Source organism: Setaria viridis, chromosome 8, assembly GCF_005286985.2.
Source record: "Setaria viridis chromosome 8, Setaria_viridis_v4.0, whole genome shotgun sequence".
Taxonomy (NCBI): Eukaryota; Viridiplantae; Streptophyta; class Magnoliopsida; order Poales; family Poaceae; genus Setaria; species Setaria viridis.
Window position 1 is genome coordinate 188,592 of NC_048270.2, and position 17,896 is coordinate 206,487.

The 17,896-nt window shown below is 42.8% G+C and overlaps 4 protein-coding genes across 6 annotated transcripts; 3 read left to right on the top strand and 1 right to left on the bottom strand.

Annotated features, from left to right (window-relative positions):
- Nucleotides 1–125: 125 nt before the first annotated feature.
- On the bottom strand, nt 126–5,272 carry LOC117866295 (caffeoylshikimate esterase). Of its 3 annotated transcripts, none has more exons than XM_034750479.2 (8): nt 5,092–5,270; nt 2,521–2,614; nt 2,369–2,401; nt 1,963–2,109; nt 1,554–1,684; nt 1,292–1,429; nt 1,091–1,189; nt 126–508 (listed from the first exon to the last, which is right to left on the bottom strand). In XM_034750479.2, the coding sequence occupies exons 2-8, from the start codon at nt 2,588–2,590 to the stop codon at nt 290–292; spliced, it is 837 nt and encodes a 278-aa protein (XP_034606370.1). In that variant the 5' UTR covers nt 2,591–2,614; nt 5,092–5,270; the 3' UTR covers nt 126–289. The 3 variants fall into 3 exon arrangements, with proteins under 3 accessions (XP_034606370.1, XP_034606369.1, XP_034606371.1); XM_034750478.2 differs by having other exon boundaries at nt 5,087–5,269; XM_034750480.2 differs by lacking the exon at nt 1,963–2,109 and having other exon boundaries at nt 5,087–5,272.
- On the top strand, nt 4,572–7,677 carry LOC117866293 (glucuronokinase 1). The gene is made up of 6 exons (XM_034750476.2): nt 4,572–4,853; nt 6,135–6,284; nt 6,532–6,720; nt 6,828–6,944; nt 7,066–7,226; nt 7,300–7,677. The coding sequence occupies exons 1-6, from the start codon at nt 4,647–4,649 to the stop codon at nt 7,544–7,546; spliced, it is 1,071 nt and encodes a 356-aa protein (XP_034606367.1). The 5' UTR covers nt 4,572–4,646; the 3' UTR covers nt 7,547–7,677.
- Nucleotides 7,678–7,744: 67 nt separating this feature from the next.
- On the top strand, nt 7,745–11,082 carry LOC117866292 (uncharacterized). The gene is made up of 4 exons (XM_034750475.2): nt 7,745–8,550; nt 8,635–8,792; nt 9,089–10,356; nt 10,767–11,082. Exons 1-4 carry the CDS (start codon nt 7,915–7,917, stop codon nt 10,880–10,882), a joined length of 2,178 nt encoding a protein of 725 aa, XP_034606366.1. The 5' UTR covers nt 7,745–7,914; the 3' UTR covers nt 10,883–11,082.
- Nucleotides 11,083–11,326: 244 nt separating this feature from the next.
- LOC117866296 (uncharacterized) lies at nt 11,327–16,070 on the top strand. Its single transcript, XM_034750481.2, has 2 exons — nt 11,327–15,304; nt 15,399–16,070. The coding sequence occupies exons 1-2, from the start codon at nt 14,876–14,878 to the stop codon at nt 15,684–15,686; spliced, it is 717 nt and encodes a 238-aa protein (XP_034606372.1). The 5' UTR covers nt 11,327–14,875; the 3' UTR covers nt 15,687–16,070.
- The last annotated feature ends 1,826 nt before the right edge of the window (nt 16,071–17,896 follow it).

The window sequence follows — 17,896 nt, forward strand, 5'->3', positions numbered from 1 at the left end:
AAACCCGACGTCTCTCCAAACCTGAACAGTAAATCAGCATCAACTACTACCCCATTCGTACATCCACAGATGGGTGCCATCTTCCTACACGTTTTGCACGCAACTATGTATATGTAACTACAAACTAGCACTCACATCAACAATTTGATATCCAACATTTTCGTTACAGCTGTTGTATATAAGACATTAATTATATACAAGACGGTATAGGAAACAAACAATGTTTGTTTGTTTTCACTAAAGTCACTATCTGATCTAATGTTAACTGTAAGCATCGACCACGCTTATGTTACGAAGTTGATACCCTCTCATTCAGCCATTTGATGATGTCTGAAAACACACTATCAATGTTCTCCTTAGGTTCACCAGAAGTCAAAGCATGGCACATCCCTGGGTACAACTTTAGTGTCTTATCCTTGCTCTCCGCTAATGTATATAGTGCCTCACTTACAGATGGGTCAGTCACAGCATCACCACCACCGTGGACTATGATGAACGGTAGAGTAACCTATTTTTGAACAATTACAAGAATAATAGAATAGTAATGCACCATATAATAAAAAGTAGTTTTATTAGCTGATGGATGCTAATTTATTAACATGGTGACAGATCAGTTGTGCGAACATATATGATTTTTATACTTCGAAAAAACTTCTGTTAATATTGCATACTTTGCATTGCATTACATTTCCACGTAAAATTAGTATGCACAAATTATGATTATTGAGCTAAATGAAGTACCTTTGCGTAGCCCACATATGAGTTAACTACCTGATTTGGTAAAAAAAAAAGGTGTTTTGTATGACATTTATGGTATCCAGAACACAATTAATCTCAGTGATCATGAAAAAAGTATGTTTGGGAAAATGTATTCATGTCATTCCAAATGTACAACACTAGTATGAACAAAATGGTTAGTGCTCAATTTTTTTAGGCTTGCTACACCTTGTGCTCGAATGTCATTTTTTTGGTCATAGGAGTATAATCATTCTAAAATAAATGCTCCAGTTTGGTACACACAAAAATAAAGTGAAGAACCTAGGGAAAGTAATATTTTGATAAAAAGTTCCATTCCAAGCCTTGCTCATACCTTGTCAAGATTGTTTTCGATATCCAAGCTTGCCATGAAAAGTTCATAACCAGTCTTTAGCCTAGGCTTTCCCTTGTAGCAATAATGATTATTTCTTACCTGATAATAAACAATGGTAATAACTAGTAGTTCCACAAAAAAAAATTATTTCAAAAATTACATCATCTTTTAGGTTTGAGACTTCCTATCTTTTTCTCATACCTCTTCACGCCATTCCTCGCTTTTAATCGCCCTATCAATGATATCTTCATTGGGGATGATTCTCCATGTAGGGATCACATTGCTGAGCTTGCTTAGAATAGAAATCACAATGGGGTGAGGCTTCATATCTTCTACAATCTGTGTGAATTGTAACCAATAGGCAATTAAATTTCATCATGATCAGATATTTAGTCTTAAATATTTATAAATGACACTATGACGAACAGCTGTTGGCAACAAATCAAAATTGTTGGAAAGTAACCTTGCACATTGGAGCAACTAAAATGGCCCCATCCCAATAAGTAGGTTCCTTCCTATGAAGCATAAGCACAACAGCTCCCCCCATGGATTCTCCAAGCAAGAATCTCCTTTGGTTCTTGTACTCTACTTTCTCTATAAAGGGGGAATCATAGTATTAATGTTTGAAAAAAGTTAATGCAGTTATACAAATATTATGTGTGGTAGTTGAGTGCTAGAAATTTAATGTCCATTATTTCTATATGAGATATGTTTTTCTTAAAAGAATTTGAAGTGGTCATAAGAGAATATATATAGGTGTCTTCTTATAAAATACAGCTAACATGTGTCGTCATAACCAAAAGCTTGCATAATTAAGCATATGAGAAGTATTAATGGAGCTTAGAATAGGCGATTACATCAGTTATGCATACCACAAACACTTGCAAAGTACTTCAAGCAATCAACTACAATGTCATTGAAACTTGTAATATAGCCCTGAAGTCCAGAGGACTTTCCATGGCCTTCATAATCCATTCCATGCACAGCAAATCCAGCATGCGCCAACCTAGTACCTGTGCCTAAAAGCAACAATCTCAAGATGTATAAGCTAATTATGAAAATTTTATATATTTATACTAGGTTCATTAAAATTATAATGATTCTATATACCATACCCTAATAAGAATACACGGAGAGTAGTTGGTGTGATTTATATCTATCATAAATTGTACCATACTTGGTCTAAACCCATTACCATTCATTTGTGACCAAGACATAGTCATATGATTAATTTTGAAATAAAGTAGTGCATGAAAGTCACATCATTATGGTCTTTACCTCTCATTGAAATGCTGCATTCCATAGCATATCCTAAAAAGTGTAGAATAAAAGAACCAAATCAAATAATGCGAAAAAGGACAACTTCACTCTTCATTAAAGTTGTATTGGAAATTGAAAACAACATCATATCAACAACCCCTATTAGTTACCATGGCATAGAAATATGAGGGCTTTCGGATCATAGTTTGAAGGTCTCCATTGACATGTAAACAAATTCATTCCTCGTGAATTCAAAATATATCCCTGCAATAGAAAAATCCGAATAGATGATATTGAGAAGAAACTTGGTATGCAAATTTATTGAATGGTTGTTTATATCATCACAACAAAATATAAAAATTATCCAGATAAGTTAAGTTCTAATTAAAATAATAGACAAGATAAATTGACCTCTTCATACTTGATACCAATGTCGGCCATTTGCTATGAAAATGAAGCAATAGCACTAAGGCATAAAATATTGTGTACATAAGTGATTTATATTTAGAAATGGTCAAAGATAAGTAGGTGCCCCATTGTGTGGATAGCTTAATTTGAAGGCACACATTTTTGTGTGGTATTATTTGCATGTATGCATGGCAACACAGATTGTGTGGTTAAGAAATAGCTATCTTTAAGCAGGCTAAGTTTAGCAAACTCAAACAAGCTACTTATTGATAAGCTCATCCCAAACTTTTATTGGTTCTATGTACTAGCATGATCAAGTCAATTGAAAATTGTTTTTTTATAGCTAGAACATGATTATGTTCTATATAATAAGAAATTAATTGTTCTCATGGACAATCTTTTTCATTTTTGGGTTGCATCAGGTCTTAAAATAAATATTCACAAATGTTGCGTGACACCTTGATAGAGAAACTAGTAACTCCTCATATGTGCTTCACTTGTTCTTAATTGATTTAAGTGGCTAATAAACTTCTAGGTTGCAGGCTGCGGTTATGACCAAAAACAGGTGCAACAACCACTATGCGGCCCCATTTATTGCTTGAGTGCTACAATCTCCCTCCATGGGATATTAAATCTATTGATAAGAAGGGGTATTATTTCCTTTGAAACTGTAGTGTTACTCAATTTTCATAATGTTCATAATGTGCCAAATTTCAAACATGTAAATATTATTTTTCTGTTTGTGTGAATTCATTTTAAACTTGGTCAACTTAAGGTGAGCCCTCTAGATCTCTCTCAAATTCAAAAGCTAGTAAATTGATACTGCAAAAAATATATTTATTAATCATTCATGCATTGTGATTTGCCACTTTTTGGATTTTGTAATAACCATAAATATTTTATACATTTAGAAGTATTTTTTTACCAAAGTAATATCTAGTAAAACAGAAGTTAACTGTGATTTAGTAGTTGCACGAAGATTATTAAAACTATGAAAATTCACATATAAATAAGAAGCTAATATAATAGTTGATATGAATAATTCTCACTTTAAAAAAGTTTGAAAATGAGACTATCAACGAAGACAACAACACGATGATTGCCAATATTTTTTGTAGCGCAAAACTCTTTAGTCCCGAATACGTAGTCCCGATTGGAAAAATCGAGCTCTTTGAGGCTTCCCAACAAGAACTATAGTCTAGTTTTCCAATGACGAATGCATTATGAGGTGAAAGGTTCTCTCTTTGGATGTTATTGCAACTTTTTATTGTTTGCCCTATTAAATAACAAGGAATGAATGGTCATTTTAGTATGTTATGGCAGTCCATGTCATGATCATTGTATTTTAAATTAGGTGGCTTGACAAAACAATCATATTAGAACACACGAGTTATATTCCACATGAGTATATATCCATTCGGACTTTCGGAGATAATAACCTTTAAAGGAATTGGAATCTAGGCTATTTGTTTTGAAATGTTGCATTCCATAACTTTCCAAAATTTAGATATAAGACTATCTTAAATTCATAGGGTGGAAGATGGAAATTGATTCTATAGATCATCATGCTATATTTCTAATATCTTATAATACGCTCTTCGACTCGTTTCCCTGCAACAGAAGTGCATTACATAAGTATCTCACATATCTCACATACGGTCACTAATAATATACAAATATATTTCACATACAGCTATATTAGCTTAATTAATTTGTGTCTATGATTATTAGAATGTAATTCAAAACAGGGCCTTATTCTAATGGCATCACGTGACAATAATGATATTTATCAACTCCACTCCCACCGAGAATCTGAAATAATCATGTTTATCTTCTCGCTCTGAATCTTTGATCTACCCTTCCTACGATAGGAGGACTGGAGGAGGAGATGGCGGCGGCGGAGATGGTGTTGGAGCGGCGGGCGTACGCGCGGGTGGGGCTCCTGGGCAACCCCAGCGACGTATACGGCGGCAGGGCTCTGTCCTTCGCCATCGCCGACTTCTCCGCCACCGTCCGCCTCCGCCCTTCGGCCGAGCTGCTTATCCAGCCTCACCCGCACCACGACCTCGTCGCCTTCCCCTCCCTCCCCCACCTCGTAAGCGACTCCTTCTTGCTATCAATTCAATCGATCTGTATGTCTATTCTTCCATTCCACTAGTAGAGATTTACATTCAGCTGCAGGATTATTGTTGCTAGGGTCCCTAAACATGGATACTTGGATAGCCAATTCATACCACTAATAGACGTCATTTACAACCAAAAGAACAAGACCACAGAGCAAACAGCAAGAGTATTTGATCTGATAACCTGAGCTGCAGCAGTACTTACCTTACCTCCGAGGAGTTGATCCAGATGGAGGAACAATAGTCTTCAACTTAATTACTCGTTTCTTTCGTCGCCTTGACTTCTTGACGCTTACAAAGGAGGGATGGTCCTTTTTATTGGCAAGCTGACCCTTCTAACGCTTCTCGGCATACTAGCTGACTTGCAGACAGAGCACTAGCTCGAGAATAAGTGCTTCCTCTTCTTTTCCACCCACCATCCTCTCTTTTTTTCTGAAGATAAGATAAGGATCTTTTTTTTTCCAGAATTGCTTTATATTGAAAGGTTGGAGTCAGACAATTCCTTGTAATGTGGGATTTGATTTTATACAATTCCAGAAAACACAATTAAAGAATATGTTCTTGTGTTTCTTTTATCTTATCAAGGCCTCTTTTGGCCAAATCTTATGCTGGATTTAAATCATACAACCATGTCATCCTCTCTGATGACATATCATAAGTTATATCTATTATTCATTTCTTCACCCTTAGCTAGGGGCAAGATGATCATTCTTCATGATTCGAGTTACATTATTGCAACAGATCAAGCATTGTAATTTTGTCAAGCAAACCCAATCATAGAATGTATTTGTACACCTCTCTTATGTGCACATTTTCAATTCATGGAATCCATTTTCTGCTGAACAGGAACACAACTGATTAATGTATTTTTCTATTTGAATTGTAACATTACAACACCCATCCCTCCTATGCTAAAAAAATAAATCTTACGAACTTACAATACAGAAAAAGCGTGTCTTTCTGAAATTTTGGCGCAAGGCAACTTTTTCTTTAACTATTTTCAATATAAATGGGCCTTATCTTCCTAACTCGACTGGAGTGAGCCTGGTATTGTTATCAAGGCAACTTTTCTGTTTACTATTTTTGGAGGTTTGCATACAAGGGCAAAACATTTGGATCAGGTTCCATTTGGCTAAGAAGAAATATATTCAGTGATAGGTGTTACTGAAACATGAAGGCACTTAACTATGCCTTTACCATCATTTAAGCAAATAATTTTTGTCAAGTATTAATTCCTTTCCCTTTTTGTTTAGGTGAGTCGTTTGCAAAGTGAAGGATATTATGGAGGTGTTCGGCTGCTGATGGCTATCTGTAAAGTTTTCTATAATCACTGTATTCAAAATAACATCAGTCTAAAAGCTGAAAATTTCACCTTATCCTACGATACTAATATTCCTCGGCAGGTAACTAGTCGAAATCCTCTTCCTTTGTTCGCCTCTTTTGCTCCCATTGCATATTGGCTGCTTCTATTCATATTGCTATGTGTGATAGCTGGTGAAAAGATATCATTATCCTTGAAAACTGGCAACATAAAAAGATTTTAGCTGTGTTTTCCTGAAGCACTGTAGATAAGTCCTAGCTATAACATTTTGTTGATATGTTTATGAGTTGGAGATTAATACATATTATCTTGACAATTTTGTTCTGTAGGCTGGGCTATCTGGTTCAAGCGCTATTGTTTGTGCTGCTCTAAGCTGCCTTCTTGACTTCTATGATGTCAGGCATTTAATAAAAGTTGAATTGAGACCTAATCTGATTCTTGATGCTGAGAAAGAGCTTGGAATTGTTGCTGGACTTCAGGACCGAGTGGCACAGGTTTATGGGGGACTGGTTTATATGGTACGCGATACAAGCATTCGTTATTGGCAGTTAAGCGCCTGCATACAGCATACATACTGCTACCTAGTGCGAACTCTATTATTTAAGTTTCATTTTTTTTTACTCAGGATTTTAGCAAGGAGCATATGGACAAGCTGGGTCATGGCATATACAGGCGTTTGGATGTCAATCTGCTTCCTCCTCTATACCTCATCTATGCAGAGAACCCCAGTGACTCTGGCAAGGTTGTTATTGAATTAAATCAATACACTACAATTCATGCTTAAATTTTGTCATGCCACCACAAAATAAGATTGAGATGTTTCAGTCCTCCAAATCAACAGCCATCAATGTTTTATATCGTAGGTCCACAGCACTGTTAGGCAAAGATGGTTTGATGGTGACGAGTTCATAATATCACGTATGAAGGAAGTAGCGCAGCTAGCGCTTGATGGCCACATGGCTTTGCTGCAGAAGGATTATACTGAGCTTGCGAGGCTTATGAATAGGAACTTCGATCTACGAAGGTAAGTTTAATGCGCCTACCTGAGCACATGCATGGTTTTGGAATGCGAATTGAGTTTTATGTGGTAATTGTAGAGAAATGTTTGGAGATGATGTGCTTGGTTCAGTGAACATAAAGATGGTGGAGGTGGCACGCTCCGTGGGCGCGTCATCCAAGTTCACAGGCAGTGGGGGCGCGGTGGTTGTGCTCTGCCCAGATGGGGAAGCGCAGGTGGAGCTTCTCCACAGGGCTTGCCAGGAGGCTGGCTTTGTGGTACAACAGATCATAGTTGCACCCTCGGCGCTGTCGGACAAGGAGCTGACAAGCTTGTTAACTTGCTAGTGGAACGATGGATGAGCTGTTGAGGAGTTGAAGCTACTGTTTTATTTGTTTCGGAGGTAAAAGGAAACAAAACAATATAACTGTATGGTTTGCCAGGTTATGTGTTTTGATATGTGGGATGCCTTGCATGATGTGTCTGGTCGTGTGTGCTCACCTTGCCGGCCTTGGCATCCAGCTGGCCCAGGGTGGCCTGAATCATTTCTAACCCGGGCCTGGGCTGCATCCTACGCGGGCCGAGTTCGAGAACGTGGGCCTGGGCTGCCTCCTGTTGTTATTTACGGGCCTGTTCCTAGCCTTCTCTTCTTCCTTCTTCCTCCTTCCTCCCTCCCCCCGCGTTGTTTGCCGCGCCGCCGCAGTTGCTCCAAAGAATGGCGCCGCCGCTCCTCTTCTACGATCTCAGCCTCCTCCCATCCTCCTCCTCGTCCATTGGCGGTGGCGGCGATGACAGCTCAAACCCCTCCTCCTCCCGCCTCCAACTCTTAGCCGCCACGGCCCGCGCTCTCGAGCTCGGTTACGCCGCCGTCGCTCTCGACCGCACCCACCGCGGCCTCCTCGCCGACTCCCACCGCTGCCGTACCGACCTTTTCCCGCCACTCTCCTCTCTCCCGCTCCCGCCCCCCGCCGCTCTCCATCGCCGCCACCTCGCCTCCCCCGCCTCCGAGCCCTTCCGCCAGTACACCCGCATCACCCTCTCCCTCGACTCCGCTGCCGCCGCCGCTTCCGCCCTCGCGCCCTCCGCCGCCCGCCTCCTCCGCACCTACGACCTCGTCGCGGCCCGCCCCCTCACTCAGGCCGCGTTCGACCATCTCTGCCAGACTCCCCTCTCAGCTCAGCATCTTGATCTCATCTCCATCGACTTCTCCTCCCACAGTAAGCTGCCCTTCCGCATCAAGCTCCCCATGCTAAAGCTTGCGCTGCAAAAGGGGCTGCATTTTGAGATTGCCTACTCCCCACTCATTTCTACTGACATCAATGCCAAGAGAAACCTCCTAGCTGAAGTCAAGGTCAATCAGTATTGTTTTTCCGAACACTTTGCAACCATATACAGCACTTGTACTTACATAATAATGCATTCTACTAATTTTCAGCTCCTGGTGGACTGGACTAAAGGAAAGAATCTCATCATCTCAAGCGCTGCTCATACTGCTTCCCAGATCAGAGGGCCCTATGATGTCATCAATCTATCTGCCTATTTGCTTGGCCTTCCCATCAACCGAGCAAAAGCTGCTATCTCCACAAACTGCAGGTCACTTCTCCATTTGCCAATCACCTTATTTCAGAAATCATGATAGCTTGTTGCATGCATAACTTACTGATTCGGTTAGTTTCGGCTTGAATACGTATTGTATTTCAGTAACCCCTTTGCAAAGGAGCATCTTGTAGTGTTGGTAAATATTTAGCAGCCTTTTGTTTTATTTAGTTTCAGATTTCTGATTGCAACCTGCAACCAGCCGCTCTATCAATTTGTGTCACCTACTTTCTATTTAGTAAGGAAGCAAATGCTCCTTGAATTGCAATGTGATACTGTTTGCTCATCACCAGGTCACTTGTTTTGAAGGCTATGAGGAAGAAACATTTCTACAAAGAAACAATCAGAGTCGACAGACTTTTACCAAATGAACAGTTGACTTCAACAAAATTCAAGCTCGTTGATTGGATTGCTGGGATTTCTGTATCATCTGAAGGAGGGCTAAATCAGCTGGAATCTTCTTCCAACTTTGATGAACGTCGTGGTTCACCCATATGTGGTGTAATGGAAGGGTCACACGAAGAACCTCACGATTTTGATGTGTCTGTATTTCCTAAACTGTCAGAACAGTCTGGTGACCATGAACAAATCCCATCCCAAACCCAAGAAGAGACATTACAAATTGACAGAACAGAAGTTCTATTAGATTGTGGCCAGTCTATCCTGCCTGCATCTTCATATTATCAAAATGCTGTTCTTGCAAAGACTGAAGACAGTAAAGTTGTTCTGAATCCTTTCATGCAGGCCGGTCCAGGTTCTTCTGTTAATCCAAAAGGCATAGTGAAGCATGTTGAATTTGTGCAGGATGCGATGGAAGTAGATGCAACAGAATCACGCAGGCTGAACCTCATTGTGGGTGACAATATTCCTTCAACTTCTGGTATTCGTGCCAAGTTATCATGCTCTGCTCTTATCCATGGTGTTGAGCTTTCTGGCACTAGTCTTGAGGATCAGGGCCCATGCCAGTCTAGTGAAATACTTGCTAATGATAAATCTTATACAAAATATCACACTGATTGCGCTGGTGGTGAGAGGGAAAAAACCGTAGTGGATCATGAAATTCCTTCTGGTTCTGTTGTTTGCCCTGAGGACAAGGATTTGGACCAGTCTGCTGGCATGCAGGTTGATGCTGAGACTTGCAGAGGTACTTCAGAACTAGTAGAGTGGCCCCCAAGTGGGATAGATGATGAGGCACCATTGGATCTTGCATTTTACTCGAGTCATAAATTACACAGTAATATAATTCAACGGGAAGTTATGGAGGGGAAAATAGAGCAAAGTATGGATGAAAACGTAGAACGAACTGCAGAAAATGAGACAGAATCCATTGACAAAAAAACAAGAACATCTGTTTCAATGGAACCTGCATTCCATGTTCAGGAAATCAGCTTAACTAGTTATAAAAGAAGCACTGATGCAAGTTGCGAAAGTGATGAGCTGAAAGAACAAAATTCCGAGGAAACAAATGCTTCTTTGGAGAAAAGCGTTGCTAAAACACATGAGCTACTACCAAAATTTTCTTATCCAAGTGGTAAGGTTGAGATGTCCACAATCAGATCAGGTAAGATATGATGTGCAAGTGTTAAGTACTTTATTTTTTGAATTTGCAAAACTTCCACTTATTTCTACTCTTTACTATTCAAAAATCTTTCAAGTAGTTACAGTTAATACTGTCTTTTTTGTGATGAACACTATTTCTTTTCTGTTAATTCATTTATGCTTCTATTAGTACCTAGTTCTGTGAGATGATACAATGGGTTTTGCATTATCTTTCTTTCGTAAGGGAAAGGCAATTGGAAGGATATTTCTTGTTCGTCGTGTTCTTAACATATTCCAGTTTAGATCAAAGTGAGCTAAGTTTCTGTTGGGGATATTCGACTTGTTTTGTGAAAATGGTTTTATTTTGTAGAAACGAAAAATAAGTTGATTATCTATCTTCCAAACAAGTCTAAAGTTCTGTTGATTCTGCAGAAAAGCGAAGACGTAAACTAAGGCCATACCATCCAGCTTATCTTCCTTTCTTGGGCTTCCTTAGGTCTCTGCATTTCAAGCAGAAAATATGCAAGGTAAGAGGGTTGAATGGCTGATCAAACACACGTGAGGATTTATTTCACTTTTGACAGGAACGTGTTGTCACTTACCATCCCTGAATCATTATGTAACAATGGAAGGTTGAAGAATTTCCCAGTAAGAAATCTCAGTTTCACTTTTACCAGCAGTTGTATTGTATCTATGGAAAATAGAGACGTACCTGAAAGATGGGAAAACTTTCTTTTTGGTTCCTGCATTTGTGGTCTAGGTCTTTAACTTTTCTCAGTGCCACTACAAAGTACAGCTCTCAACTTTCATGTTTTGTGAAGGGAAACTCTCCTTTTGGATCCTACTTTCATGTTTAGTCAAACCATCCTTGCATAAATTAAGGTATATTTTTGATCTGATCAGCGACTGATGAGGCTGGCAGTTCCACTTGGCCCACTATGATTAACACACAACCTCATGAAATCCGGTAAATGGTGTAGTAGATATGTTATAAGTTCGTCCATTAACTGAAAGGAAATATAGGTCAGAAAACAAATAAAAGTTGGTGTTTGCTTACTATTCTGCCAATGTCCAAGGTTATGGTAACAATCTGATCATTTAGTCCAGCGCCGTCCACCGTTGATGGTTGATTCGATCTCATCGGGCTGCCTCCACCGTCCTCATCGCCCTCTCCGGCGCATCTAGTCCAGCGCTGCCCCTCTCCTCCTGCGCCGCCACCACCGCTGCCTTGAGCGCGAGCGTGTGGCTGCGGAGGATGCACGAGGGGACGCCAGGCTGCCGCGCCATGAGGTCACTGCGTTCGGGCTGGGTCGCCGCGCTGCTTGCAGACGTCGTCGCGGGCGGCGCCCTTGTCGAGATCTATTGCCGGATGGGCCTCATCAAGGCCTCCTCATAGCACCTTGTCCGCCACACCCCTCCATCGCGCCCCTTCACGGCTGTCGCTTGCGGGTTGCAACGGCGTGGGGGATTCGCCCCTCCCTAGCCGGCCCTCTCCTCCGCTCTGCTGCTGCCATTGAGCGCGAGAACGCGGCTGCGGGGAGGCTCCTGGGGAGCAGGCCCACCGCCCAGCGAGAGCGGATGCGCAGCTCAGGCTGCACCTCGCTCCGTCCCTCTGCTCTGCTTCTCTATGTCCTTTGCCGACGAGAAGAGATAAGGTGATGGGTGGGGGCATCAAGCTAGGTGCGCTTAAGGTACAATTGTACCTGCGGTTCCTCTTGCTGCTGTTTTTCCCTCCAGATCAGAGATCGGGTTTGAGTCACCCTGCTGTCACGTTGCTTCATCGTCGACACTCCCGAGGACGAGGTTGTCGTTGTGCCCTCTAGGCTGCAGCAGCAATGCTCATGATCAAGCCATCACCGCTGGTGTCACCGCCTTTTCAGGCGGTTCGCCACCCATGCTGCTGGTCCTCGTCACGCTGGCTCACAGTCTGAGTCCGTGCCTATTGCTGCACACTCGCGGACACCGCTGTCGATGTTGCTAAAGATGCATTTGCGCTCTTTAGTTGAACCATCTACCATCGCAGTCGGCTCATCGTCGTGCTGAACCTGTCGGCAAGTTGCTGATTTTGTGTACTCATGTGCCTCTGTTGATGCTTCGGACCTGCGCCCTCCTTCACAGCTTCGACCACGTCCACCTCAACCTTGGCTACTTCGCTACTTTGGCACTAAGGAGCTATCATCTACATGAGCTACCCGTCAGTTTTCACTCCAGTCGTAACATTCGCACCAGCGTTCCGACTGTGGTGGGGGGTGTCTCCATTGTTCTTCGGTCTGTCTGTTCGTGTTGCTACCGCTACGACTGCGCTCTTTTATAGATAGACTATTGGAAGGAAACAGAAGTATAGAGAAAGTATAGTAAGGCTTTGTTTGCATTGCGGTGGCTTTTCAAAGGCACTCATTTGTTGATTTTGGATGCAGTGGTTAGTTCAGGGCATTATTTTGGGAGGTGCGACAGCAAAATCCTACTAGTATTGGTAAAAGAATCCTCTTTAATGAATTTGATTTCACAGCGCAGTACATAAACAACCATAAATTGGATGGTTCTAAATTTCTAACGATTTTGTGTGAAAAGGTTCTAGAGACCACAATTGTGATAAAAGGCATAACCCACCATTGCACATGTAGGAAGATGTACATGGCAGAATCAAAATCTTTTCTCCATATCATGCATCCCACCAGAATGAGAGGTCTTATCAGCTTTCATCTATGTGGTCTCCAGCTGAAGCTTATGACAGTTGAAAATCCTTCATCTATGTGGTCAAGCTTATGACGGGATAGTTGACCAGTTATTCTGAACTTCACATTGAATATGAATAGTGATTTACAATTTACACTAAGCATCCTATTTGAGTTAATTTAGGAGATTATGGATTTCTTTGGACTTGAATGCCAATTATTTGCATAGTTGCATGTCTATGTAGTCTTGTTAAGTTCTTCATACACATCAACTAAACAATCATTGCATCGCCACTCAAGCTATAGTGGTGTGACTATTTTTATAGTTGACCTAGTAGAAGAAAAGGAAAATCTAGGAGAACTGCACACTATCCTATTAGTCCCTCTTGTTTTCATTCTTACATGAATGATGCACTGATGTGTTGCATGACAACGAGGCATTGCCTCAGTGAAATACTTTTTTTTTTTCACCCATCTCTGTGCAGCGAAGCGCAAATTGTTTAACTTGTGTGTGGCTGTTTTGCCATCTTCAAATCGCTGCAGGTTGTGTCTAGAAGGAGGTTGTAGGTACTGTGGTGTACACAATAGAAGCAACTTGGCGCATGTCAAAGGCTAATGGATCAATGGTGCCCTTTGACTTTATCTTGTCGGTTGGCTAAGGCCACTTCAAGTCTTCAGGGCATCAGGCTATGTCAACGAGACACACATTTCTTGAGTGGGCTACTGTAGGGATTCACGAGAGGGTGTGGCCACAATAGGAGCAGGGAGTGCTGTGATTGGTTTAAGGACACTCCATTGATGTTACCAACCAATTGCCAACTGAAAACAGCGTCCTGGGTCTATAGCTGCATACTTGTGTCCAATAGTTGCTCGAAACAAGACTGATTCTTGTGGGGCTCAGTCTTGTTGTAGGCTGCATATTGTTCAAAGGGGGCATCATATCACCAAAAATCTTGGGAGATGTCACTTCTGATTTTGGAAGCTTATCATAGGAGCTAGTGCGCTGATGGACTTTGGAGGGACAGAGTCTTGTCAAGGGTTGCCTTTGCGTTTGTATAATCGCGATCATCATTCGGTGAGCTTCCTTTCTATGGTCTTTGTTGTTTCCAAATCTGGATGTCAATGAACAAACCGGATCAATTGCGTACCAATTGCCTTTGTGCCCTTGCATACCACATATTGACATTGCTGTGATTAGGAAATGATGAGGAATGTTAGAATCAGGCAACAAATATTTAATTTGGCATGCCAATTCCCCAGAACCTGGCTGGACCCAGACATCTAGTGCTAGTGAGTGGTAGGTCGTTTCCCTTTGTTGCGGTTGCGGTGTGGTCAATTGCAAGTTGAGCATTTGTACATGTGTGTCCTGGTGTACAACAGCACAGGGCATGTGGGGGTATCGATCGTGTGTAAGATTGATACCAAAAAGTAGGAGATATCGCCAACTTGTTCATGTCTCGTTGAATCGAATAGAATCATTTGTGGTCTTGGTGGCTGCTGCATACACTGAGCCGATCCATTCGTGCTGCTGCTGCATTACATGGAGAATTCCTGCCTGCAGCTAGTGTCCACCGGCAGGAAGGAAATTCAGTAAAGCTGCCGCGCGCATAAGGTTAGTGTATGCGCACCAGCTTACATCGGTTAGGTTGTGGCAGCAGTGCAAGGCCACACGGTTTGTTTGTTCCATCATCCTACCTCTACTCTACCTGATGATGCTCGGCTCCTCCTGTGTTTGTTCAAGTCTCTATATATACATATATAAAACCCGAGAGGGAGCCAGGGAGGGCCTGCCTGTCACTAGCTGGTAGACACCAACAACCACAAGCTGAATGCCCAGTGAAGTGAAGTGAGGTCGAGCTAGAGAGAATGTATCCGCAGCATCACTGGGGGCTAGCAGGCAGCCATGGTCATCATGAGGCCAACTGTGATTCCAATGCCATCCTCTCCTATCGACCAGACACCTTGCTTGCCAACCTTGCCGACGGAGGTGCGTCGTTCCTGCCATCGCCGCCGCCGTCGGGCTACATGCTCCCTCTCCCTCCCCTTGTACCCGGCCAGCTGCAGGTGTCCCCGGCGTCGTCCGGCCTGGCCGCTGCAACGTCTCCGTTCCGCCGCGCCATGAGCACGGGAGACCTCCTCATCAGGGACAGGGACAGGGACAGGGACGACAGGGAGGAAGAGCAACGGGTGGCGGCGGCGGCGGCGCCGGGGAGGTACAGCGCGGAGGAGCGGCGGGAGCGCATCGACAAGTACCGGAGCAAGCGCAACCAGCGCAACTTCCAAAAGAAGATCACGGTCTGCTACTAATGCTTTCTACTATATATGTTGCATTATATATATTGGTTTCAGTTAGCTGCTTCCCCTGACTTACAAATACCCATGCATGCAGTATGCTTGCCGGAAGACTCTTGCCGACAGCCGGCCCAGGGTGAAGGGCCGCTTCGCGCGCAACGCCGGCGATGGCACGGAGGCGGATCTCCAACCCGCCGCCGCCGCAGCAGCGCCGCCTCAGTCAGAGTCAGAGTCGGAGTGGTGGCCGGCAGCGCAGCATGAAGCCGGCATGGACCTTGACGAGGACATGCTTGCCGCTTATTACCTTGGCGTCTCCTCCATCAGCCTCTACTCCCCCTCGGCCTCTACTACTCTGCCTCACCATCACTACAGCTACCAGCCCTAGATCGACGCTTTGCAACGATTAATTACTTCTCATTAATTAAGTTCCTGATGGATGTGCCGATCTATCCATTGCTATGATGCTGTGATGCATAAAGATCATCTCAAATGGCTTAGCCTCGCTAGCGCCCGGACGTCCGGACGGAGTCAAATCTATCGGATGCTTACGTGGCAGCACCCCCAATCTATGTGCTCTCTGTGCGCCTCCCTCCCATCTCACGATACACAGCGTGTGCTGCCCCCACGCGCAAAAAACCAGCAGCACTGCCGCGTAGGGCCACCAAGCGCTAGGCGTGCCTCCCGCATCACGCGCCCACACATGAGAGAGATAGAGGGAAAAAGATAGGTACATAAGACGCTAATCTTTGTATCGCAATACTAAAAAGAAAGGAACATCCGTAACATTGAAAAATAGTGTATGCAACATTAATTGGATACCGACTTTTGCAACATCGACTATGTGAATCAAAACTAGATCATCACACACAGTCACAATAGATTCAAGACAAAAAATGACCACAACACCACCTTATACGGAACTGCTCGAAAATAAAACCATGATATATAAAAAAATCACCTACTGAAACATCTCAAATCACCTCATGCAACCCAAAAAATACAGGTTGCAACAACCAATACAAACTATTGCAACAACACCAAAATTGCATATATAAACATTGACATGTGCTCAAATTGGTACGATTATACAATTGCAATAACTCGAGTAAACATTTGCAACATCCAAATTCAATCCACCACAACATCCAAATCGAAAAGGCACAGTGACATACGTAACATCTAACAATTCCTACCTCAACAACATGATTTACCTTTTGCAACATGAGTATGAATTGCGTATGCAGAGGTGCGTGTGGTTCGATACCTCCTCTCGACGGTGGATGGGCGGGCACCGGCTCCTCATGCACGGGGTTGGTTCTGCTGGCCGAGGGTGATGATGAGATCCAGCAAGCAACGGGCGGACAGCACCTTGCTCCACCCTCATATCGATGGAGCCACACCCAAACCTACGCAATTGACTGGTGCACCACTGTGATGCAGGAGCCGGTGATCGGAGATCCTTAAGATGGTGGCACGAGGTGATAGCGACGCACAACAATCCTCAGCGTGCAGAGAGAGAGAAAGAGAGGTGCGAGACAGTCAACTGAGGAGGATAATGCTGCAAGAAAATACATGGACAGGAACATGCCACGTTGTCGTTCGGAGGGAGGACGCGCATCCGGATGCCCAGGTCTTAGGCTCTTAGCATTAAGGTTATATATTTCCCACCCCTGTTATATAAACCACCTTACAATGTGTAGTCTAATGTGAAAAAACAAATAATCCTCTTTCTCACAATTTCTCTACCATGAAAATTGATTATATACCTTAAAAAGGAGGCGATTGTTATCCACCATAGATAAATAGCCACGATAGATAATCGATACATGTCAAAATTTGCCATGGTTATTGTAAGAAACTGTCCGAGACAAATGTTGTAGCTAATTTGTTTTTGAGGCACAAAAAAACTTCAAGAATTAGTGGAATGGGTACAAAAATACTAAAAAAAATTGTAGACCGCACATGTCTACCCCATAAATCCTTTCAATCCTGGAAATAGCTCAGTTTAAGCCACCGTTACTCAAGGCGTCCCATAAACTAAACTTTCAATCTTGGAAATCAAATCCACCCAAATACACATGAGGGGCTGGAAGGACGATCGCAGCTGGAAAACCCGGCTGATCGCTCTTGTCTGAGGTACGCGGTGCTACAAATAGCACCATGTTTGGATGCTTCTCCGAGGCTAGCTGTTGACGACATAGAAGATTTCCCACACTAGTATCTACAGGACTTGATTCTAGGATGACTGGAGTCATAGAGCTTGTCAGGTTTCCAAATCCAGGTGCCTATCTTATTTAGATATACTTCATGTTCTACGGCATGCAGCCTCTGGCTTTAGATCTAATTGAATGAGCCAATGTTTCTAAATCACAATGCAAGGTTGAGGGAGGGGAAGCGGAGCATAATATACAACCGTCGCTTATGGCGACACATGTGATGAGCAAATAGAGTATACTAGCGCACATTGAAACTGACATTTTTATTTTTCCTTGTCTTGCAAGTGCAACAAGACTATAGTCAAGTCATTGCTTACGCTTTATGCAGTGACCGACATTCCTACTTACCTCCATGCCTCTATATGCTTCTGCAAAGCTT